This window comes from Eschrichtius robustus, chromosome 14 (assembly GCF_028021215.1).
Source record: "Eschrichtius robustus isolate mEscRob2 chromosome 14, mEscRob2.pri, whole genome shotgun sequence".
Lineage (NCBI taxonomy): Eukaryota > Metazoa > Chordata > Mammalia > Artiodactyla > Eschrichtiidae > Eschrichtius > Eschrichtius robustus.
The window spans coordinates 49,248,794-49,274,849 of NC_090837.1; the positions used below are offsets into that span (position 1 = coordinate 49,248,794).

The following is a 26,056-nucleotide window of genomic DNA, read 5'->3' on the forward strand; positions in this document are numbered from 1 at the left end:
AATCCACTGATGATAACAAGTGCTAAAAACTATACTAAAAAAAAAAAGAACAGACAGGACCCTAGGACAGATGGCAAAAGCAAAGCTATACAGACAGACACAAAGAAGCATATACATACACACTCACAAAAAGAGAAAAAGGAAAAAAAATATATATATATATAAACAAATATATATATTAAAAAAAGGAAGAGAGCAACCAAATCAATAACCAAATCTACCAATGATAATAAGCTCTAAATACTAAACTAAGATAAACATGAAACCAGAAACAAATTAGATGCAGAAAGCAAACCCCAAGTCTATAGTTCCTCCCAAATCCACCGCCTCAATTTTGGGATGTTTCGTTGTCTATTCAGGTATTCCACAGATGTTGGGTACATCAAGTTGATTGTGGAGATTTGATCTGTTGCTCCTGAGGCTGCTGGGAGAAATTTCCCTTTCTCTTCTGTGTTCACACAGCTCCTGGGTTTCAGCTTTCGGTTTGGCCCCGTCTTTGCGTGTAGGTCACCTGAGGGCGTCTTTTGGGAAGTCTGAGGTCTTCTGCCAGCATTTATTAGGTGTTCTGTAGGAGTTGTTCCACATGTAGATGTAGTTTTGGTGTATTTGTGGGGAGGAAGGTGATCTCCATGTCTTATTCCTCCACCATCTTGAAGGCACCGCTGTTTTTGGGTTTTTTTAAATAATTTTCACCATTATAGTTGTATCACTGGGGACAGGTTCACAGACTTCCTCACACCACCATTCTGCAAAGGCAACTCCATTACCATTAGATTTTAATGTAACTTTTATAGGTGGTAATAAATATTGGTTCAAATTGTTTTTCTCTGCTGGATTACGAAGTATGCCAGAACCATTTATTGAATAAGCCATCCTTTATCTAAAAGTGACATATTAATAATGCATGGATATTTTGATATATGTTATAAGGCAATAGGTACTCAATAGACACTTTTTAAATGAAATTTAAATGAACATTTCTGTGAGTAAAAATACCTCAGAAAAACTGCTTTACATTCTTCCTGGCACCTTAGATTATATTTCACATTCAGACTTCAAAGAGAAAAATTGCAGTTTTGCTAAGCTCTTTTATTTTACAGAAGCTTATAAAGAGAGGGTTGTATTAAAGTATAGATTTAAAAAACAGCAACCTAAAAAACAACACAGAGAACTTGACAGTATTATTAATACCTATATTAATTACCTGTAGTAATTGTTTAAAGTACTTTTTCCTCAAAGAAGCAGAATATTTCTTTTGATTGTACCTTTAATTTATCATTATTTTCCATAATTTTGAGGTGTTTGTTTATATTTGCTTTGGAGAATAGGATAGTTAATGTATGTTCACTGGTCACAATAAAATTGCATTTTGCAACTCATAAATACTGAGCCTGTTTCTAAGTATGTATCCTGTTTGGTAAGCAGTAGGGATAAAATTAATGAGTAGAGGCCTGTACTCAAGGACTTTACAAGCTAGAAGAATCTTCGAAAATAGTGTGATAAGTTCTAAAATACAAGTGTGCTATTGAAATGTGGGAGTTCAGAGGTGATAAAGATTCGTAGAATATATATTTCATTTGTTTTTCTTGCCTAGAGTAATTTTGCATCAAGCCTTTATAAATTTGTTTTTATTAATTGATGTTTTAGTGCCAAAATTTTGGTTATTTATATCTGGTGTTTTGGGCATAAGATATCATTAAATAAATGGTGAGTGAAAGAATGAATGCCTTCATGGAGGGTTGAGGAAATGCTTCAGGTGGTTCAGTTTCCCCATTTTCTTTAACTACCTCTTGGGATTGTTTCCAGAATGTTACTTTTTGTGCTCTGTGTTCTCATTTAAATTATTCATCTGATGTTTTATCTACTCAGAGATTCTATTGAAAGAAAAAGAAGGAAGCTAGGAAAAAACCTATTAAACAGGATTGACTAAGCTCTTACTGATGCGCAGGTATTGTTTGATATGTTTAATAGCTTAGAGATATTTGTTATATTAATATATTTCAATATATTGATATACATTTGGTTCTTAAGAAATGAGGAATATTTTTGCCTCTGAATATCTTAAAATACACATGCATACACTTAATGTTACAAAAGGCAAAATAATTTTATAGCAATAATGAAGCTAACATTTATTGTGTTCTTAATATCAATTAAGAGTATTTCATTAGGGAAGAAAAAGTATTGGAAAATACCATCGACCAACTTTGCACAGATACATTTTCAAAACTTGAAGATATGCTGCAATTTTTTTTTAAATTTAACTGAAAATACTTTCCTTATACCAAATGTTTGACAATTTTATTTAAATTTAATGTGGTCAGTGGACTCCTATAAGCTTTCACTTTATATAAAAGGAACCATATTCAGCAGCAAAATCAAGTTTTTACTCTAGCTTTTTTTAAAACATATGCCAAGCTACAGATAATTGCAGAAAATGTTAAACCTGCATTATTTTAAGCAAGCCCCCAAATTTACCTTGGCCTTTTCGGATTTTATCAGTGCTAGGTCTTTCTCAGCAACCACATTTCTCTTACTTGTTGTCCTATAGGTCAGCTATTTCTTAAAATGAGGGAGTAATGGAAGGAAAATGTAATTACTTCATTTTTATGTAAATGTTTTATTTGAAGACTCAGACAACTGAGTGCCCATCTGATATTTGTATAATTTATGAATTTTTGAAAAGTGAGCATATCCTTAAAACTGGCATACAGATTTTTTACAAAGATGGAGCGTATCCTAGCATTTCAGAACTCTGCTTTGCCCCCTTTAGTTAACACTCACTCAGAGGAACCCGATATCCTGACTTTTGTCACCATCAACTAGTTCTGTCTGTTTCTGAACTTTATGTAAATGAAATCATTCCATGTGTACTCTGTTTTTTTATTTTATTTTTTTAAATTAATTAATTAATTTATTTTTGGCTGTGTTGGGTCTTTGTTTCTGTGTGAGGGCTTTCTCTAGTTGCAGCAAGCGGGGGCCACTCTTCATCGCGGTGCGCGGGCCTCTCACTATCGCGGCCTCTCTTGTTGCGGAGCACAGGCTCCAGACGCGCAGGCTCAGTAGTTGTGGCTCACGGTCCCAGCTGCTCCGCGGCATGTGGGATCTTCCCAGACCAGGGCTCGAACCCGTGTCCCCTGCATTGGCAGGCAGATTCTCAACCACTCTGCCACCAGGGAAGCCCTGTACTCTGTTTTATTAAGCTAAATATTATGTGTGTGTGTGAGATTCATTTTGTTGTGTGAGGCAGTAATTAATTTATTCTCGTGCTGTGTAGTATTCCTGTGAGTGACTACATCATTATTTCCTTATTGAATCTTTTGATGGACATTTGGGTTGTTTTCAGTTTGCACTATTTTTAGTGGTACTGCTTCTGAACACTATTGTATCTATTTTGGTTTGCCTAAGTACAAAAGTCTTTGGAGTATATGGTCTACTTGCTGGATAATAAAATTTGTATATATTCAGCTTTTTAAAATAGTATTAAACAGCTTTCCAAAGTGGTTACCCCAATTCTACCAGGAGTTTGTGAACATTCAGCTATTCCACATCCTTACCAAGACTGGAAATTGTCAGTGTTTATAATTTTATATTGTGGTTTTAATTTGCATTACTATGATGACTAATGAGGTTGAACAGTATTTTATGTTTTTTATATATTTGGGATAGTCCCTTTGGTGAATTACCAGTTCAAAGTCTTTAGTCCAGTTCAGTCATCTTTTCTTTGTTGATTTTTGGCTGTTCTTGCTGGTTTCTTCTCTCACATTGTGGCTTGTCTTTTGATTCTCTAAATGGTGTTCTTTGATGAAGAGAGGTTCTTAACTTTAATGTACCCCAATTTGTTGATTTTTATTGCTATATTAAGCTTTTTTGTGTGATGATGAGAAATGTCCTTATGGTACCTTTAGATTTACATCTACAAATCATCTGGGGTTGAATAAGAGTGTTATATGAGATACAGACTGTTTGATTTATTTAAATGATATCCAATTTGCCAAACATAGTTTATTGAATGGGGCATTCTTTCCCCGATTGCACTGTAATGTCACCTTTGTCAAAAACCACTTGACCAGAAATGTTTACTTCTGTTACAGACACGATTCTTTTGCATTGGTCTTTTTGTCTGTTTTTGCACCCAAATCATTTTATTTTGATCATTGGTAGCTTAATATCTGGCAGAGGCAATCCACCAACTTTATTTTTTTTTCCTTACCTATCAGAGGCCCTTTGTATTTTCATAGAGATTTTGGAATAACAGTATCAATTTTCATAAAAGTACATGGATTTTGATTAGGGAATACATCTAATATATAGACTAAGTTAGGGAAGAATTAAAACTTTGCACACTGAATCTTCTAATCAGTGAATAGTAGCTTGTCCTTCCATTGATTTAGGTCTTCTCTAACTTCTCTCAATGATTTGACAGTTTCCTTTGGAAAGGTCTTATACATCTTTCAGTAGATTAGTTTCTCCATATTTGCTGAGTTTTCGCTGTAAATATTTGTCTGTTGATTTTTCCTAGTCAATGTACTAAGTCACTTATTAGTTCTAAAAAGTGTATATGGTTTCTTTTGGATTCTCTGAATATGCAATTATATTTTCTATACTACTTACAGTTTTACTTATTCTTTTAAAATTCTTTATTGCATTATTGCACTGGATAATATTGATATCTTCAGTGCAGTTTCAAATAGAAGTGGTGTTAGCTGCCTTCTGTATCTTGTTTTCAGTCTCTGGGATAAAGATTTTATGGTTTCACCTTTATGCAAGAAGCTTAATGCAGATTTTTTTAAAAGAAGGTTTTCATCATATTAAGGAAGTTTCGTTCTTTTCCTAGTTTTCTGAGTTTTAATCACAAATGGTATTTTCTGCATCTATTAGTATGATTTTCCCTTTATTATATTAACGTGATAAGTGACAAATTGCTTTTCAGACATTGAACTTTGTATTCCTAGAATAAACAAAACCCACACATACATACATATAAATGCAATTTGCTTATATTTTGCTTAGGATTTTTACATTTATGATCGAGGGAAAATTTGGCTTGTAGTAATTCCTTTCTGGTAATGTCTTTGTCAGGTTTTGCTAGTAAAAGTAATGCTGGACTCTTAAAATTATTTGGTAAATACCCTATTTGATGGGAAAGTTTGTATAGGATTTTTTCCCCAAAATGCTTGGAAAAATTCACTTACAAAGTTTCTAGGCATAGAAATCTCTTTGTGGGAAACTTTGAATTACAGATTCAATTTTTTGTAGATGTAGAACTTCTCTTAAATTCAGTCAGTTTTTATAAATTATGGTGTTTTGTTTTGAGAATTACGAAAATTTTAACAGTTCTATTGAAGTATAGTTGACATAAAATAAACCACACACATTGAAGGTGTACAAGCTGATATATGTATTCATGCATATTCATCCATGGAACCAGTACTACAGTTCAAATCATGACCATACTCGTCACCCCGGAGAATTTCCTCATGGCTTTCTGACCTCTCTACCTTGGTAAAGTCTTCTAATCCATAAGACATTGTATACCCCACTTCCCTATTTACTTAGATATTCTTTAATATTTTAAATGTTTTGTGGTTTTCAGTGTACAGCAGGGTTTGTCACCCTTGGCACTAATGATATGTTGTACTGGATCGTCTTCTGGTGGGAAGTGGGCTTGGGGGAGGGCTGCCCTGTGCGTTGGAGGCTGTTTGCCAGCACACCAGGTCTCTACCCACTAGATGTCAGTAGGATCCCACACCTCTAGTCCTAACAGTGAAAAATATTCTCTAGGTATTGCAAAATGTCCCCAGGGGGACAAATATCCTAAGGCTAAGAGGTTGAGAACCACTGGTACAGAGGATCTGTCTCACATCTTTCATTTGGATTTATTTATTCCAAAGTAGTGTTCATGCCATTGTGTCATTCTAAAATTTCATTTTCTATTTGATGCTGGCATTTAGTGATGACATTGATTTCTATGGATTGTGATCCAACAATTTTGCTAAATTTACTTGTTAATGCTAATAATTTTTATAAATTTAGGGAAAAAACCTTGAGATGGCACTTCAAAAAGTATGTTATAAAAATGTCCAATAAACATATGAAAAGGTTCTCAGCTTCATTAGTCATGAAGTAAACACAAATGAAACCACAAAGAAATACACTGCACACCCAGGAAGATGGCTAGTATTACAAGCAAATAAACATTAAAAATTTTTTAAAAATCATATATAGACAATAACAAATATTGGTGAGGAAGTGAAACACATAGAACTCTTGCTTTGGTAGGAGTTTTCAACCACTTTGAAAAATGGTCAGACAATATTTATTAAAGTTCATCCAGCATTTAAATTCCTCTATACGCAATGGAATTATATATATGTTTACCAAAAGACATGAGCAAAAATGTTTATAGCCAAACTGTTTCAAAACCTAGAAAGATTCAAAACCTGGAAACTACTGAGGTACCCATGAGCAGCAGAATGGTATTTATTTATAAATAAATGGCTGTGTAGTATTCCAGTGTTTTCATTTACCGCAATGAAAATGGATGAACTACCTCTACTCATAAGTGTGGATGAATCTCACAAGCATATTGAGCATAACTGCCCAATACAAAAGTATATGTACTGTGTAGTCGATCTCCAAGGTCAAAACAGACACAACAAATCTGTCATGTTATATTATACTTAGGGATTAGTACTTGGGAGGTAGCACTATTCTGTTTCTTAAACTGGATGCTGGTAACATGAAAGTGTTCAGTTTGTGAAAATGGATCAAACTATGTACTTGTAATTTGTTCATTTTCTATATATGCTGCACTTCAATGAGAAGTTGTACAAATTTTAAAAAACCAGTTATTTTTCTTTCCATAATTTGGCTCTGCAATAACCAATCTGTTCTATCACACATGCAAGGAGAATTCTCTTACTCTTCCTTCTCACCACCACTTCCTGGTCACTCCACTCCCACCACAACCCCCAGCTACAACATCACGAAGTTCGTTAGGTCTGTCTTAGAAGCTGAGCCATGGCTTTTGATCTAGACAAAGTGTGTTATTTTTCCCCTTCTTGTTGTACCTTGTTTCATAGGTAACTCATTAAGGTTAGCTAGGAAACTGTAATTAGTATTAGTGTCAGAATAAAAAATTGGGTCCACATGGGTCCACAATTGGAATGTCTTGACTAGAGAGAGTTGTTCATAATTAACTTTTTTTTTTTGTAATTTGAGTTTCCTCTTTCACTTGATTATATTCACTCGGGGAGGGATGCCTATGAACTTCTGAAAACATACTGTATTCAAAGACACAAAAAGTAGACTCTCCCTATTCATCTTATTAAAGACATATATCTCTATAGTTAGGAAACTGTGTAAAGGGTACAGGGGATCTCTGTGTAATTTCTTACAACTGAATCTCCAATTATCTCAAAATACAAAGTTTCATTTTTAAAAAGGCAAATAATAAATGTATAGAGTCAGATCCACATTTACCATTAAAAAAAAAATCTGTTTGAAATAGTATTCATTCCAACCAATATAAAACTTTCCTTGAATTTTTGTCCCTGATTAGAATATCTAATTTACAGTTCCCTGCTTAGTTAGATATGGATCTATTGGTGAAAAATTTAACAATTTTTTTCATTCAAACATGAGAGGTTTATGCATTAAATTATTGCCTTTAACCATATAATGAAATATATAGATTTTCAGTTTACCTGACCATACGATACTTTTGATTCTATTTTTTTATTGAATATTTGGGAAGTTTTGTTTGATTGTTTTTGGAAAAAAAATTTACCAAGACTTTATTTTATAAAATGTCTACAAAAATTTATGATAACGTAAATTTATATATAAAACACTGCCTTATACATATCATTGTATTCTTTTCTCTAATGTTGTTTAAAGACGTTCTTCCCTTTTTCATTTTTCCAGATTTATTACTTCATTTAGATTTTCTATTTGATTTCCTGTATTTTAGCCCGAGAGAGCAATTTTGTCATTTTAGAATTAATGTAGATATTATGGTTTTTCCTGATTTCTGAATTAACTAAATAACATATTATTTTGTAAACAGATGTTTGAATTTATTTTATTTCCATAACTTATTTACTCCTTTTGGGGAAACGGATTTTTAAAAAATTTCTAATGTTGATGGCATTCACATTTGCTCCTTTTTTTTGCTTTTATATGTAAATCTGGTGAATATTCTTCCCATTTAATTTTTGATTTGATTTTGTGCCATATGCCTCAAACTGGCTTTCAAAATACACATGATTTTCTTCCAAAATTTAGTTTGGCTCCCCTGCCTTAATTGTGTAGAATATTTATTTAACTGCACTTGATTCCTGTTTATGAGGTAAGAACCATATCCCGGGCTATCCAAACTCCCAAATGACTGATTGTTCACTTGTTAGTATATGGTTATTATTTATTTAGATGGAAACATTTTTCAGTTATTACGATAATGAACTGTCACCAGTAACTGATTTTTAAACAGCTTGGAATTTTAAAAGCCACTCGTCCTTTTTATCATTTGAATACAGTTCGGTGGTTGAGTTGATTGTTTGCATGTAGGTCATACGTGTCCCGTGGGTGAGAGCATATGGTGTGATTAGATCACTCTGTGTTTGTGGTGGGGTGGAGGTCTGTGGGTATCCCTCGCAGAGGCAGTGCTGCATTTTTACAGTACTGCTTCCCTAAAAATTCCTCTCTGGGCTCCCATATTTTCACATTTTTGGTCTAGTCATTTGTATATTGTTCAGCAATACAGAACTTCTGTCAAAAAGATTAAAATTCTATCCACTCCTGTAGTTGCTGGAAAAACAGTGATACAGTCATAAAATTTACAATCCTTATTGTCTTACATTTTCATACTATATGAAATTAATTAGTTTTGCATCTTCCTGCAATTTCTAATTTATGAACAATAGATTATTCTTTAGGCATTATTATTTGCTTGCTAAGATGAGATAGAGAATTAAAGGGAAAATAGTGTTGTTTTGGAAAAAATTGAGAACTACTGTTGATCCTACAGTTGCTGTAATTTTGCTAAAATTCTCGTATTCCTTTTCAAAGTGTATTTGTTCATAGTAGTTAGTCATAAAGTATGATTTTGGCTCTTTGTTTTCCACTTTACATACTTATTGCAAGATGCTCACTTTAGTAATTCACCCTATATTAAGGACAGAAAGAGAATATGGATTATGATATGTTAGCGATTTCTCTCATTTAAAGAAGAGCTGTATTTTAGTTTTAAAGTCTAAATGATTGTTGCTCCTGATATTTACATTGGCACACCCAAGTAAGCTTGACATTCATTAAGAGTACTGGCTTGCAGTCCTGAACATAGAGAGGAGAGATATGGAAGAATTTAGGTTACTGAGGAAAGAGCCAATCATTTACCATGCTTTCATATTTCAGAATGCTTTCCTATTTCACCTGTTGATTGCAATCCTAGGTGACAAAATGAGTTTTCTTGTGACCGCTCCACAGCAAATGCTCATCTGATGTTTTCTAAGCTAGTTTTCCTAGGAGACTTTCTACCAAAACTGCTACAAAATTACTACAAAAACTACTACAAAATTTTTGGTTCAGAGCACCAAGGAAGGCGTTAGGAGTCTATGAAATTCCTGAAATTGTGTGCATTATGTTGCACGTGTGTGTGCACGCACACGTGTGCTTTTGTCTCTTTATTTATTTCCAAGATGTGTTAGTCAAGGTAGAGACTATGTTGCTGTAACAGAGAGTTCCAGAAAAGGGCAACCCAAACATAATAGCAGTTTTTTCTCTCACATGATAGTGCACAAGTGGCGTTGGTCCGTGGGGATTGGGCAGTTCTACCCTTTAGAGTTATTCTTTCCCAGTGGTTGAAGCCAGCACATCTGTGTTCTAGCTCAAGGATTGTGGAGGGCAAGCTTACAGAAGTAACATACAAGATACACACATCATGTTTGCTCACATTCCTTTGTTGAGAACTTAGTCTCATGGCCACATCGAACTACAAGAGAGTCTGGGAAATATCCTCTCTAATGCTGCTCAGACTCAGAGGAAGTGTGTGTAAACTATGCAAGGATAAAGGGCAGAATGGATGCTGAGAGATTAGCAGCCTGCCACACAAGAGGTTTCATCTGTAGTTTCATCCATAGTTTTCATCAAATATAGAAAAGGTACTGTGAACCCAAAACATTTAAAACCACTGATGTAAATTCCTCAGAAATAGTGACCCTATATTAAATGCATATTTTGTAAAGCTCTTTTACTGTCTTAAAACAAAAATTACAGAAAAAAATAACTTTCCTACACACATATTTTTTAAAAATATAAATTATGTATTGTAATTATAGTATGCAAGAGAAGTAAACAGAAATTATTATTAATGAAATGTTATGTGTTCCAGAATGTAAATGGCCAGGCATAAGCATCTGGGAAGGCTTGCTGGGGAGTAGAATAATGCACATATATGTGGAGTGACTGTGATTGCCATGGCTGCAGTTGGAGACTGATACACATATAGCAGACTGTCGATAGAGGTTTGGAGTTAACTTTAGTGATGCAGTTTTCCATGAACAACTTTCACAGAAGTTCTGAACACAGCAAGTTGCAGTTTTCTCTCAAAAAACACATTAGATGCATTTGATATCTACTGAGTTTTTCCAAGAAAGAAAACTCAGTAGGTATCAAAACTCATGCAAAAAGATGGTGTTATATTCTAGCCTTGGACCAGCATAGCAGGCGTTTGCCTTGCATGCATGTCCTTTGAGTCATTTCTAAGGCATATGGGGTGCAGGGCATTTCTCTGTCGTGTGAATGTGGGCCCATTGCTGGGCCTCTGTATCTTTCCACTCTGCCCTCTAAAAGGCTGGGAATATTCCCATAAATGTGAAAATACCTCCCCACCCCACTCTCCCCAGCAGACACACTTCAATTGGCAATTCTTATTTCCAGAAACTTTTCTGCTAGACGTCATCCTTGTCTCCCGCTGTCTGCGGTTCTTCGGGGGTACCCCTACACTCACATACACACTTGGTCCTTGCATCTCAGTGGTGTCTATTCACAGGCTTTAGGATGCCACCTTCAAGGATTCAGATCGCCTTAAGTGGCCACAAGTGCTGGAATCACGCCACTCCTTGAGCTTGTCAGCACCTACTTTCTTCCTTACTTCGTTTCACCCTATTTTCATTAACAGGCGCTCCTTTGGGCTTGATCTCTGGGATCACAGTCGTTCTTTCTTCCTTCCCTCTACCAATGTCGTAGAACCTTGGGCCTGGAAGAAACATTCGAGGCCTTCTGTTTTAATCACTCCATTTTACAGACCTTGTAAATGAGTTTCACATGGTTACAGTAACTTGCCTAAGGACATATGGTTAGTTCTAACTCTAAAGCAGGCCAATTATTGCTCCCATATTTCCCTTGAGAAGCGAGCATCCTTTTTTATACTGTCCAAGTTTCCCTTCACTCAGCTTTAGACCACAACTCATTCCCTGAGTTGACGGTATCCTCTAGACCCATGGTGTGTGCGTCTCCCCGCCACCCCTCTCTCCAAGTCTCCCCCAGCCTCCTCATACTGGTCCTTCTTTCTATGTGGCCCATGGTGGATTTACACTAGGAGGACCCATGGCAGCTCTACTCTATTTCTTTTTGCTTAAATTTGCTTGTTAGTGCTGAATTCATTTCTTGGAAGGAATCTTTCCAAGCCCCTTGTCCATTTTGTGGTGACAAGTTTAGTTAAGATTTACAGTTGGTAAAGTACCTTACCTGGAAACAAGTTGAGTGCACAGTTTGAAGTGCAGTGAGTTCGAATGAAGGTGAAGATGTTCTTCCGCTTGGCAGATGGTCCGTCTCTCCCTCCTCTCAGCACACCCCTCAACAGCAAGTGACTCAGAACCGTGGACATGAAGCTCAAGTGAGGTCTCGGTGTTTCACTTTATTTTATTTTATTCCTGCTTCCCAATGAGGCAGTTCACGGTGTCCATACTCTGGAGCCGAGTACAAACACAGAAAGTCACATAGACTTCATTTTTAAAAAGAGACTAATAGGTGTACATGTAGGAAAAACCCAACAGCATTTGAATTATGTTTCAATGGCAATTTTGTAAGAGTGACCAGAACATGGTTCAGAAAGGCCATTTTTTTATTCTGGCCTTTGACAACAGTTTGAGAGTTCACTGAATTGGAGTTTTAAAGACATGTCTGTTGAGGGGTAGAGTAATAGAGTCTCACTCTGTGATTCTCTAATGCTCTGACTTGCTCTACTTTAGATACCAGGTAACCTTTCCTATATAGTGAACACAGTCTGCACAATATCATTCCCACAGAATATTCTATGGGGAGCAATGCTCTGAGCTTTCAGGAGTTTGAGAAAGGCCACTCTCATTGGCATAGTAAAGGCTCCAAAGTTCTGTAGTGAAGAAAATTGTTGAACTTTGTGTAAACAAAGTTAATTGAACATAAAATTATTTCCCGAGGAATATCTCAAGGATTCCTGTCATAGAATGTAGTGGGGAAATGAGGAGGTAAAGGAATGAAGGTTAGGTGTGTCATGTCTGTGACAGAAGTAATTCAAATATCAGGGATGGGCAGGCATTCTCTTACTAACAAAAAGAGAGTTGTGTGTCTTAGGATTTTCATTTAGGTGCTTGGTGTCAGTTTGATTTAGGTGACATGTTTGGCATTTTGTTATAAAAATTTACAAGTTGATTTAGAGTCTTATCTTTATGAAACTCTACCCTTATAATGTGCTATAAGTTGAACTGCTGGCTTGTTATTAATTTGCATTGCAGTCCAACTTTTTTCATGGTCTTTGGCCCTCTTTGCAAATGTAATTTCTTTCTCCAATGAACTGCACGCTCTCTTCAAAGTGGAAAATGTTTAATAGATTACTCAGTGTAGTACTTTTTTAGCTGTATTCATCCAGCCTTGCTCAGGTTGCAAGAAATAGAGATCTGATGAGCTGAGAGTTGGGGGGACTTTAAGTAAGTACGGGGGAGGAGGAAGGAGTTAAGTGCATAGACGTCTCTCTTCTTTTGCTGTGTGATCTGGGATATCTTGGTTCTTCTCAGGACATCTATTATGGTATTTCAGACCTTATCTCTTTCCCTGAAACAGGGAGGAGGTGATTAATTGGTTATCCTAATTCATAGAATGTCTCTCTGTGACAGCTTTGTCTTTGACACTGATCTCTGGACCAACGAGCTTTGGTCTGGGTAGCAGGACTGATATCGCTCAAGGCTAAGGGGCTGATTTCTCAGAAGGGAATAGTAGAGTTCAGGTGACCAGCCAGCACTAAGGCAGCAATGCCTACCTGGTACACAGGCTCTCCAGCTGTGACACCTAGTTTCAAAAGCAGATAATTCCTTCCAAATGTTGCTTCTTGGATATCATGGTGTCTGTGTTCAAGTGATGTAAACTTAATAAAGGACATACTTAAGAATTCCCAGATATAAAAGATCAGAGACTAAGCACTCAGTAAGGGATGGCTAGTATTATTATATATTGATCTTTTGCAACTTCACTCTTTGTAAGTAGTATCTTTTAAAATTGCACTCACTAGGTAGTGGTTGGTTTCTTTACATTTGTTATTTCTAATTCATGTAACAGCGTTGCAAGTATGTTTGCTTTTTCCATTTGAATAATGAGACAAACAGAGACTAGGAAGCTGTTATTAGGAACCTGAAGCATCTTCAGACAGATATGAAAATGCAAACCTGGGATCAGCAGCCCGATTTTCTAACTTTAAATCCAGCCCTCTTTCCACTGTGACATGCTGGGTTACTTACCTAAGGAGGATGCCAAGAACACCTTTGCACATATCAGAAGTCTGTTTATTGTTTTTTGTTTTAATTTATTTGCGCAACCTCTACATCCTACTCTGGTAGGATTTAAATATTTTGTATATACATACAATTTAAATCCTACCGGAGTATTCCTTCCGTTCTCTGTTTTGCTGCACAACTGCTTGATTTAATTTGAAAATATACATTGTGCACACTTTGGGACGTTGTATTACAGTAACATAACCCTGGTATTGACAACCCCGTAGGTGAAGGCTAAAATCCATTGTCTGCTTTTTTTCCTCTTTGCTACTTTACATCAAAAACAATAACTAAAAGTAGCTCCTGCTCTGTGTACATTCCTTATAAAATCAATTGTTTATTCACCCTAACAAAAGTATCTTTGGGGTACCATCATCAAAAGACTGGATAAGGTTACATAGATGCATCAAATAGTGATACAGCTAAACCACAACAAAATTATTTTATTCAACAATATTTGTTAAGGACCTACTCTCTCATGGAGTGCAAATCCCTGTCCTCATGGAGATTACAGTCTGTTCTTTCTTTATAATCCATCTTCTTTGATAATGCTGCTTGGAGTCTTGTATTCTCTCTTTTAATCCCCTGTACACAGATACATACACACAAACACACATACACACGCACAAACACAGACACATTGGGGGTACTCTGGGGTGTGTCTGTCACACCTGCTACCCAATAATAATAATTCTTATAGCTAAACTTCTTGAGATCTTGCCCTGAACAAGCACTAGTCAAAGCATTTTATATATATTTGTTGATTTAATCCTCACAAAAACTCTATGAAGTGAATAGTCTGTCATCCGTAGTTTACAAGTAATGAAACTGAAGCATGTAGAGGTGGATCCTTCTCAGCTAAGAATATCCATTTTTTAAAAAAAGTGAACATGCACAAACAACAACAACAGTTCTAGATGCTACATAACCTTTCAGCTACCACAGTGTCACTCCATTTCTCTTCATAACAGTATTCTTTACCTCCCTTTTTGGAGTTTTGGTACCTTCACCTTTACTCCTCCCCGTCCTTCACATACATCTTTGCCTAGAAATTAATACCTCCGAGAATCCTTCCTACATACACGTGCACTTAGAACATTCTCTCACTGTACATGTTGCTTTCCCTTCCGGGGCCTCAAAACAGTTTGTCGTTATAACTTTATAGAACAGGGACCTATCTTTTTGTTTATTATTTTTTTTCCCAGCACCTAGCACATAAAGGTTTTGAGTAGAAGAATGAATGCCTGCATGTTAATTAAAGGAAGCCCCATGGTATAATAGAAAAGGTATTATTTTGAGGGGTCAAATCCTGTTTCACCACTTACCTACCTCCCTGGTCGTAGCTACTAAATTAATTAGAGTCGTTATTATGGTTATAAATACAGCTGTAACTCAACAATAGTAGATTGGGCCATTGTTTAACTGGGGAGAGGAGTAAACTTCAGGCATAGATATTAACAGACTATAAAGGGGGAATTAAAGGCATACTGGTACCCAGGCCTGGGAGTTCTTCTGGCATCTTTTCCTTCTCTAGGTACTTACCGTACTGTTATAGCGAACATTACTTTTTTTCGGTCCCATCCTAGGTACTAAGCTCTTACGGCAGCAGAAGCTGTATGTCCATTTCACAGTTCTTGGCAAGTAGTTCTTGGCTGCTTATGAGATGTTTGTTAAAGAAATGAGTGACTAATAGATAGTCACTTAAACACAGCTGTTCAGTGTATTAAAGTGGAAACAGTGATTTTGATTCCCACAACCTTATAACAGAACCTTATTTTATCTCTACAAGGACATGAGCTTTTTTTCAATAAATAAAGCCCTAGTGTTCTGTGGTTGCATTGGAAGTTTGCTTTTTCATTTTCCTCCCACAGAGGGAACATTGATGAAAATACAATTATGAGAGAATGTCTTTTAAGATGCACACGTTCTCATATTTGCTAAAACGTGTTTAAATTGTATTTATATTCATTTGGATCCAAAAAAATAAGTCATTTCTCATCAAGGCCTATCAGGTTGTCCCAGTGTGTGGCCAGGGGTTGTCCACAAAGTTTAATGAAAGAGATGAACCGTAAACATCAAAACATATTTCTCTAATTTTGAGAGGTTGATTAAAGCTTGATCTGTCCATGACTTGACTTCTGTCTGTAGATGTCTTTATTTCGTTATTTTTACCTACTTCACCACAGGCTACATCTCTTCTGAGCAGGATGCTGGCACATTAGAGACATTATTGAAAAGAGATTCCTCCCTCTGCAATTTAAAGCCGGGTGATTCTTAGCAAAAGTGGCAGAATGTAAATTGTGTAAAACAATGCCATTAGAAAATGAGTTTTGTTTTTAATCCAGAAGATTAAGGGAAATCCCATGTAAGTAAAGTAATCGAAACTCAATAATTAAAGTCTTTTAAGAATCAATATCAGGATTCTTTTTTCATGTGTTTTTAATACCATATACATCCCTCAAGTGTGGATCTTCTGATTGTATATGCTGAAATTCGTAGCACCAATTATGAGAATATCTTTTTCTCTTACTTCTAGGGAATTCCTTTTCCCTGTTAATTGGGGCCTGAGAAATTGCTTACCAGCAGGTCTTACTCTAGGGGATGGCCTTCCCAACCTCTAATTGAAGACCTCCTGTGCCATCCTGGAGGCTTGGGCAGGTGTCTGGTGGACGGGAGGACGGTTCTCTTGGGAGGTGCGAGAGATTCCATTCCAAAGGCAATGGTTATCTTAGCTAAGTGGTTGGGTTGTTTACAGATTGTGTTTCTAGAGGAAGAAAACTTTATTACACACATATGGATGTATATGAATGTATAGATATAGATATACAGATACATGCACATATGTATGTTTATATGTATTTTTTAATGAGGTGATAATCTCTTCCCACAAGACCAGCTGTTATTTTGTCATTTTATAACCTTCTTTTGTTTTCAAAGCCCTTTGCAATTTACATACTTGAACATCTCATGTAATAATTAAATGTTACCCACTCCTCTGCCTCAAGGACTTTATTCTAGATAACAATTACACCTGCCGTCATCCTAAGTACAGTGGATCTTCCATCTCCCAAATTCTTCCCTGCTGAACTTCATACCTTGTGGTTTCTGGCCCAGTGCTCAGCAGTGATTCCCAGAGCAGCAAGTAGTAGTAGGAAGAAAAGGAACCAGCTCGACTCAGAAGAGAGGCTTTTATTATAAAATCAACTTTAATGGCCTATCATAACAGTGATGACAAAAGCCTTCTACTTTTCCATCTAAATGTTGATTTTGGGGGGTAATATTTTCTGAGATTTCTCTTTTGTTCACATTAGCTTAATTCCATGCACACCTAAAAAAAAACGAGGTGGAGGGAAGATGAAAATGGTGCTGCGTTTTTTTTTCTTTAACCTCCATATAATTCCAGATAGTCTTGATTACAACTTTATAATGACGGTCTCTATGTATTTAAAGAAAAGTTGTTATATGTATTTATAGTTTGATATAATTTTTAAAAGTAATGTCGAATAATTGTTTTCTGCAGTGGGCTTTGAAATTGAGGTTGTTTAGGCTTATAGCGTCATCCTTTACTAGTTTTCACTATTTTATTTATTTATTTTTAACATTTGATTTTTGCAGTATCCTGAAAATTATCCCATGTCCAGATCTTAGAAATTTGCATTCATGTTGCTTAACAAGGATTTAGTACCTAGTGTGTGCAAATTCATTGTGCTAGGTTTATCTCATTTGACTGCTTCTGACAATAATACTTTCACAACTTTTAATGCATCATTTCCCAGACTGTATTCTGGAGAACACTTGTACTTGTTGCATGAGATACTGATAATTGTTCTGGAAGAGGATTACAGGGTTTAAAAGTTTGGGAAATACTGCATGATACATATATTCTTAAGGGTTTAAAGTAAATTCTAGCATATTTGAGAATACTTATAGTAAAGAAAACCATTTAACCATATTTAGTAGATATAGGCTATATTTATTGGATGGTAGAATCAATTTCCTTCTAGATAGATTACCCATTAAAATTATAATTACCTCTTAAAATTGCTATTTTGCAAAGCACAGTTTGGGAAATATTGTCTTAATGCAGTTTTAGAAATAGCAATCAAAAATTATTGGCCAAACTGTCTTTAGTATACCGTTGCTCCTCTCTCCCTTACTGATACTGTCTTTCTCAGAAGCCCTCTTTCATTTCTTATGCCTAGCTTTATGCTTAAAGAATTACATTTTCTCTTATGGATTAAACTTGAGCTGTACTTATGTAGAGTCTCCTGAGCCATCTGAATCATACTTAATGGTAAGGTAAAAAGATGAAAAATTACCCTTTAGAAAGAATGAACATCCTGACTTTAATTCCTACTGGGGTATAGAATACAAGGGCACTGGATGCTTGATCAGGGTAGAAGAGGGTCAGTAATAACAGCTTATAGTCTCTCTGCTCATTACTCTTTTGCTTTTGCATTAGACTCCTGGTTGGCCTCTCACTGACTAGGTTGTCTTTGCTCTAAAGACCCTATTGATTGTTTCATTGGACACAACAGCTAGTATAGTGTACTGTACACGGTGTTGACCTAAGTAATTGCACATGGCTTGATAGATATTAGCACATACACACTACAGAGCTTCTTGAAACTCTTTCTTTCCTTTCAGCTACGATGCCGTCTGCTTTGATTTTCTTCCTACCTCTGACTGCTTTTTCTCGGTCTTCCTAACAGGATTTACTTCTTCTGCCCATTCCTCCTACGTTGGTGTTCCTCAGGGCCCTGCTTTAAGCCGTCTTCTCTTTTGGTAAATCCTTCCTGGGTGTTCTCATCCATATCCATGTTTGCAGTTACACTTTCTTTGCTACTAATGACTAATTTTCTGTGTTTGATTCCTTCCTCACCATTGAGCTTCTTCCCCGAGTTTCGGCTCTTGATTAGATCATCTATACTTGGATGCCTTCATGATGTCCTTAGATTAGCATATCCAAAGAAAGACCCATCATTTCTTTGTCCAAGACACTGCCCCTCCTGTGCCTTTTCCTGTCCTGATGGCTGTTTCCAGCATCTACCAAATTATCCAAGCCTTGTTCTTGGCCATCATCTTTCATGCCTTTATCTCGTTCACCACCTACACACATGCTCGCTCAGCCCCATCATTTCTGGTTCCCTTATTCCTCCTGGAGGACATGCATCTTTACTCCCACTGCCTGAACAGTCTTAAGACTTTTCATCATTTGTTCCATGGCCTTCTCTTGGAACTTCTTGACAGAAGTCCCTGTTTCTTGTCCTGTCTTTATCCAGGGCATTCTTTACACTACATGCAGAATGATACATCTAAGACATCAGTTTGGAATTATAATCAGCATCTCAACCTTAACTGGTTCAAAACTAAACCTCGTACTCCCATTGTGTTTTCCGTTGTAATAAATAGCAATTTCGTAATTTCAATTGCCAAGGCCAGAAGTCTTTGGTGTCATCCTTGCCTGCTTGCTTTCTCTCATACCACACATCCAATCCATCATCAAGTCCTGTTGGCTCAACCTTCAGAATATAATCAGAACCCAACCATTTCTCACCACCTCTATAGCTGTCAACCTAGTCAAGCTACTATTTGGATTATCTCAGTAACTACATACTCAAGTCCCTGGTGAGTCTTCTGAAACTATGCTCTCCAGTACAGTAGCTGCTAGCCAGCAGTGACTATTGAGCTTTAGAACTATGGGTGATCTGAATTGAGATGTGTTATAAAAATATATACTGGATACGAAAAAATTAGTATACAAAGAGAATGAGAAATATCTCAATAATATTTCGTGTTGATTATATATTGAAACAATAACATTTCGGATAGGTTGGATTAAATAAAATGTGTTATTAGAATTAATTTCATGTTTCTTTTTACTACTTTAATGTGATTATTAGAATAATTAAAATCACAGATGTGGCCCAATGTTTATATTGCTGTTGGACAGCTCTAAAGTCTTTTTTAAATGCAGCGGTCAGAGCTATCCTTTTGAAATGTCACATCTTTTCATTTGTCAGGCCAAAATCCCAGAGGCTTTCCAGCTCGCGTGGGGGAAAAGCCAGTCTTTACAGTGTGCTCCGAGGCCCAGTATGATCCTGGCCCCTCAGCCCCTGTTTCTCCTGCTTCTAAGGTCTCTCCATCTCTTAGGGCCTCCTCACAAGCCCCACCTGAGGGCCTCTGCATTTACATCCCTCCACCAAGCACGCTCCCCCAACCATGGCTGCGTGGCTCCTTCTTCACGCATTCAGGTGTCAGCTCTGTTGTCCTGATCAACAGTGAGCATTAGAGAGGCTCGTCCTGGACACATCATCTACATCAGCAGTCCACTTCCCCGCACACACTCAGCACAAACCTTTTCGTCTTGTTTTGGCTTCGCTTTGAATCGCTCCCCATTACCTGTAGGATGAAGTCCAAATTGCTGTGTATATCTAGGTGTCCTGTTATGACTTAGCCACTTTCTGACTCTCCAGCACATTTCTCACGCTTCCTCTAAGCAACCCACGTGCCACGCATTCCGAATCACTTGCAAGAAACCCCAGATTAGAAAAAAAAAGGGATAAAGAATCTTTTAGAGGTGCAAAGGATTATTATTAAATGTAGATATATTCTCATACAGAATTAACATTCCTCAAACTTCAAACACTGGATGGTTTGCAAGTAGCAATAACATTTTAATCCTTTGAATTCCACTGATATCCATCCCATAAAATGTACGTTAATATAATCAACCCCAAAGGCAAATGATATACGCACCAATAGAGACTTAAATCTTTGTGAAAGGATCTCTCCGCAAATAAGTTTTCCTTTAACCATACTTATTTTCTTCCACAACAGCACAGAGTTTTTCTCCTTCTAATTAAAAAAGAAGCATAGCTTATCAATAGCTTATTTGGATACTTCACTATAAGAGAGTTAGGGGAGTTTTTAGAATGAATGTTTCTATTGTGGGTAATCAGAAAAACAAGAATTTATAGCTCCGCCATAAATAAATAAATAAAACTTTCAGAAACGTTTATTGTTCCAGCTCATTAAAATGCCATGTCTTTTGGACAGTATTTCTTAAACGCCATAAAATCAATAGTGTATTTTAAAAGTTTTATTGGCACATATTTAATTTAGCCCTAGTGTTTAATTGTGCTGTCTCAGACAGGCTGGAAGGCTGGCAGTTAATATTATTTTTCAGTTTTAAAAGAAAAACATTTTCCTCCCGGGCTAGCTTCCATATTCTTGAATGTGTTCATTTCACACTGCCTTGCATTTTCATGTGCTGAAATCTTGAGACTCTGTCAGAGCTAATCTGGATCTGGTATTTCTTTGTGTTTTAAAATTATGCTGAAATTTCAATTAATAACTAATCATTCCCCTGGCCTGGCAGAACACACCAAACTAAAATCCTATATGTCAGCTACCGGAGTTAAACTTTAAATCTTTCACTTACACGAAGCCAGTGTCCTGGCAATACACATTTATTGAGTACCTGCAATATAATAGGCATTGTGCATGGACTCCAAATTATAAAGCACCATGCATGTTCTCAAATGTAGAAAATCTAACCTTTTCCATTGTGCCTTCCATAAATGTACTTCAGAGTAAACCAATTCCTTTTTCTCTTCAGGGCACTTGCCTTCCACCTTCTAGTCCTAACTGTTGGGGACACAGCACCAAATGGCATCCCTTGACTCAGTTCATATACTGCGTGCCAGCGGATAGTGTCCTAGAAGTGTCCAATTAAAAGGTGGGAAGGCGAGGACATTTAGCCACTCACGTCTTGGGGCTGTGGTAAGACCCTGAGGTGGGACACGTGCATGGCGATGTCACTGTACGTCACAGCCGTGCTGAGCTCAGGTGGGTGGGAGAGATGCACAGGGACCAGACCATCTGCTGTATGGGGAATATGTTCAGAATATAAGGGCAGAGCCTTTTTCTTTACTGCCACCGTATTGCCTGCACCCAAAAAACGCCCGGTATACAGGTTCATATGAGTGGCTTAATAAGTATCTACTGAATGAAGGTGAAATAATTGTGAGTAAACAGTGAATCCATGAGTGAACAAAGTCTTGCCTGAAATTTTCCAAGTGTATTGAATATTTTAGTACGGTTTTCAGTATCTTCTTAGATGAGGAAACTCAGGATCTTAAATCTGTGGCTGTCATGATGGCAGCACCCAGGATGTCTCACATCTGTTCAGTGTCTCTCTTTTCTGGATTTGTTGACCATTATCCGGCTTTGAGTTGCTAGTATAATATTTACTTTTAGACTCAGTATTCTCCTTTGCTCCCAAATGATGGTTTAGCTGACATATTCATGAAGGCATGATTTGAGTTAAATTTTAAAAGAGGGACAGTATTTCAGTGGGTGAAAATGGGGTGTAGAGAAGACTGCAAACGAACGAAAACATGGGGCTAAGACGTGTCTGAGTGTGTTTTCAGATAGCAGTGACTTATTAGAGCTTAGGACAGACGGGGGTGTCTATGAGAGTAAGAAGAAATCTTTGAAAATGTAACTGGAGCTACAGTTTGCCAAACCGACTCAATAGCAGGCTAAAACATCTTCACGCCTTCATGAACGGTCCAGTTACTGATTGTTTGTGTTGTTCTGCCTCTACAACAAAGCTCCCACTCTGTATTGTATGCTTTATATAAAACCATTATGCCCCAGTCCTGTTACTTGCCCAAGACCCTAACCCACTGCACCTCTGGCATCAAGTTCTTCCTAACCACTCACGTCCACCTAGATACCCTCCCCTAGCTTTTTTTTTTTTTTTCCCCCTTCTTAATTCCCACTCACCTCATGCTCGGCACTGTTTAACTTTTTATGTGTTCTGTCTTCACTCCTCAACTACATAAGAAGCCAGCCAAGGACAACACTAATTATTTGTATCCCCTGTGTCAGCAAGCAGAATACATGCACAGGGCAGATGTAATAAATAGTTGGAAAGTTAAAAGCATCCAGTTCGATGATGCTTATCCAAATCTCTTCTATACGTACATGAATTTGAAAAATAATAAATTTGAGGAAAAAGGTTAGTAGCATATAGTTGCACAGATTTTAAACTTTGTATACCTGTTTTCTGTGTGCACCCAAAGAGGTGAGAAGAATAGAGGGAAGGGTATGTATGACAGTGTGGGCGTATTTGTTTTAATGTTTCAGAACTTTGTCGTCTGAACCTCAGACAGTGGAAGAATCCAAGTGATCGGACTAGATTTCTTTAGCTTCCACAAATTTTAGAGAATTTAATTAAAAAAATAATCTAAAGGTGTACACATATGCAGATTTTTAATCTGGTATCATTTAAGGCATATAAAAATGACAAAGATATAAATTTTTTGATTAAATCACATACATTTGTTATACTCACCACTGATAACGGAAATGCCTAATACAGATTTCCTTTAAGTTGATGTATTTAGTCACTATAATAGTCACTGTAAGCGGTGCAGTTTTCCTACTAGGAAATTCATCTTTCGTTAGATTCCTTTCCTCCCTGCCTTCTACCCTGCTCTTTCTCTCTCTCGCTCTTCCTCTCTCTCTCACACACACACTCACACCCTCAGTTTTTGCTTCTTTCCTGCATACTTTTGCTTTGAATTATTCTTGATGGAATCTTGTTTCTGTCGGCTTATTTCCTAGATGGGAAGTGATGGAATTTTACGCCTCAGTACTTCAGCTCTAAATAATGAATTCTTTGCATATGCAGCACAAGGCTGGAAACAGCGACTGGCAGAAGGTAAATTTCTATTTTCCATTATTATTTGACATATTTGAGTCAACAGACTGTATTGAGATTTGCACCTTTCTCTGTTTCCCAAGTCGTTTTCCCCCCTGAAGTATACTTGAGTAAAAACTCACATCCTATTTCAAGTGACTTCATTAATTCTTTTGTTATACTGTGCATTTTATTTTTTTAAAATAATTGTTTATTTATTTATTTTGGCTGTGTTGGGTCTTTATTTCTGTGCGAGGGCTTTCTCCAGTTGCGGCAAGCGGGGGCCACTCTTCATCGCGGTGCGCGGGCCTCTCACTATCGCGGCCTCTGTTGTTGCGGAGCACGGGCTCCAGACGCGCAGGCTCAGTAGTTGTGGCTCACGGGCCCAGTTGCTCCACGGCATGTGGGATCTTCCCAGACCAGGGCTCGAACCCGTGTTCCTTGCATCGGCAGGCAGATTCTCAACCACTGCGCCACCAGGGAAGCCCTACTGTGCATTTTTGATGTCCAGTATTTTTGAAGAAAGCATGACTTTATCTGGAACATAATAAAAATTTTTGATATAGCAAGATTTTCTTTGGAATAATCATTTTAATTATGTGTTTGATGCATTGTGGATTCTCTGATGTCCGAGAGCCTGGAAGAATCTTCTTTTAATACAGTCTTCCCCCGAAGCCACCACTTCATCTTATCATTCCTTTAGTCACCAAGCTTCATGAAAGACTAAAAAATACCCAGTGTTACCACATTTTTACTCCCTTACCCACTCACATTTTTATGGTTGGATGTGACCCCACCATACACAATGGGAACAATCCCTTCTAGAGAATACGAATGGCTTTCTCATTGCAAAGTTCACTTTCCTCTTCTCAGTCCTTGGCATTTCATGTTCCTTCTCCTATGTCTCACTTGTTTTCTACCCCATCTAATTTGAAACCATCTGCCTTCGACATTCATAATATATTTTAAATTGTGTCCTCTTGCTACCTTTCTGACAGCCTTTTCTCAGCTTCCTTCAGGAGCTCCTGTTCTTCCACCTGATGGTAAATGGTGATGTCTCCACCATTCTCTTCCCTGCTACTTGGTTTTGTAACTGTTCACGTGCTCTAAGAACCTCATTCAGAGCCATGGTTTCAGCTATATAGCCCACATGCTGAAAATGTCCAAATCTGGCTGGAACTCCTCTTTCCCAAACCTTTGCTGCTCCATTCCACAAACCTGCTGGATCTTTCCAGTATCAGGCACCTTAAAACCAAAATGCCAGTATTAAACTCTCTTCCCTTTTAATGTCTACTATTTCTTCTGTCTTCTGTCTACTAAGGTCACCCCTTTTTCTCACAGCTCCTCACTTTGAAACCTTTATGATGTCTTTGTTCCTCTTCCTTCTCCCCAGGTCCATCTGGTTATGAACTGTTACTTGTGTCTTTGAATCTTCTTCAACATTCTCAAGATGCTGGCCTGACTGTAATCTCCATCTCTCATCTACGCTACTCAGTAGCCTCCCAGCCAGTTTCTAAGTTGCTTATTTGGCCATATTCCTCCCTCACTGAACACCGCCAGGACCTCCCTCTGTCTCTTACAGGAAAAATTCAGGGCTCTCTTTAAAACATGTGCTGGGTAATTGGCCACCGCCTACCTTTCCTATTTCATTTCATCCTGTGTTCTACTCATAATTGGCCACTCAAAAGCACATAAATATACGTATTCGTACCTCTGTGCCTTGTGAACTAATTACTTTATGAAAGCTTGGTCATCTTTCAAAAGCTAATTCAAGAATCAGGTTCTATGTATGGTCTTCCCTAATCAATTTACGGAGAATTAAGTACTTTCCCTCCATTTATTCTTATGACCTATACAGGGCTTCCACATTGTGTTATTATACTCAACTGTGTGCTTTTTCTTTCACCAGACTGGTTTCATCAAGGACAGTGAATATACACTTTCATTCGCAACCCCTAGCACTCAGTACATTTGCTAAATGCTTTAGAGTCTGTGTGTGACTAAATGACTGAGTGATGTTCATAAAAAAAGAAGCTGTAGAAATATTATCAGTACTCAACTTTTTTTACCTTTTGGCATCCATAAAAGTTTATTCAAATTAGTTACATGTTTTCTTTATTAACTGGCAAAACATATGACATCTTTTACTCAATATCTAAGCATTTTCTTTCTAGGAGAGTTTACTCCAGAAATGCAATTGCGGATAAGGCAAGAAATTGAAAAGGAAAAGAAAACAGAACCCTGGAAAGAAAAATTCTTCGAAAGGTTTTACGGAGAAAAGTAAGTACTAGAGTATTTTCTTCTTATTTCTCTTGGAAGGAAATGAAAATGTAATTCTCTGTTTCACTTAGCACAATCATATGCTATAAAACTTTATAAACCTGTGATAAAAGGCAATAGTCTCTCAGTGTAAGAAATTGCAGGTAAAATTATAGTGGCATATCAGCACTTAAATTTTTAAAAATGCATTTTCAAGGGTTTATAACTCGTCCATGAAAATTCATTTTGGACTGAAAATAGCACATGAAATTCTATA

At 37.0% G+C, this 26,056-nt stretch overlaps 1 protein-coding gene across 1 annotated transcript in view; it reads left to right on the forward strand.

Annotated features, from left to right (window-relative positions):
- ASXL3 (ASXL transcriptional regulator 3) overlaps nt 1-26,056 on the forward strand; it is a 140,347-nt gene that overhangs the window by 101,214 nt on the left and 13,077 nt on the right. The window contains exons 8-9 of the mRNA XM_068563662.1: nt 23,445-23,541; nt 25,695-25,800. Of these exons, the coding sequence (XP_068419763.1) occupies nt 23,445-23,541; nt 25,695-25,800 (203 nt within the window). The remainder of the gene's footprint in view (nt 1-23,444; nt 23,542-25,694; nt 25,801-26,056) is intronic.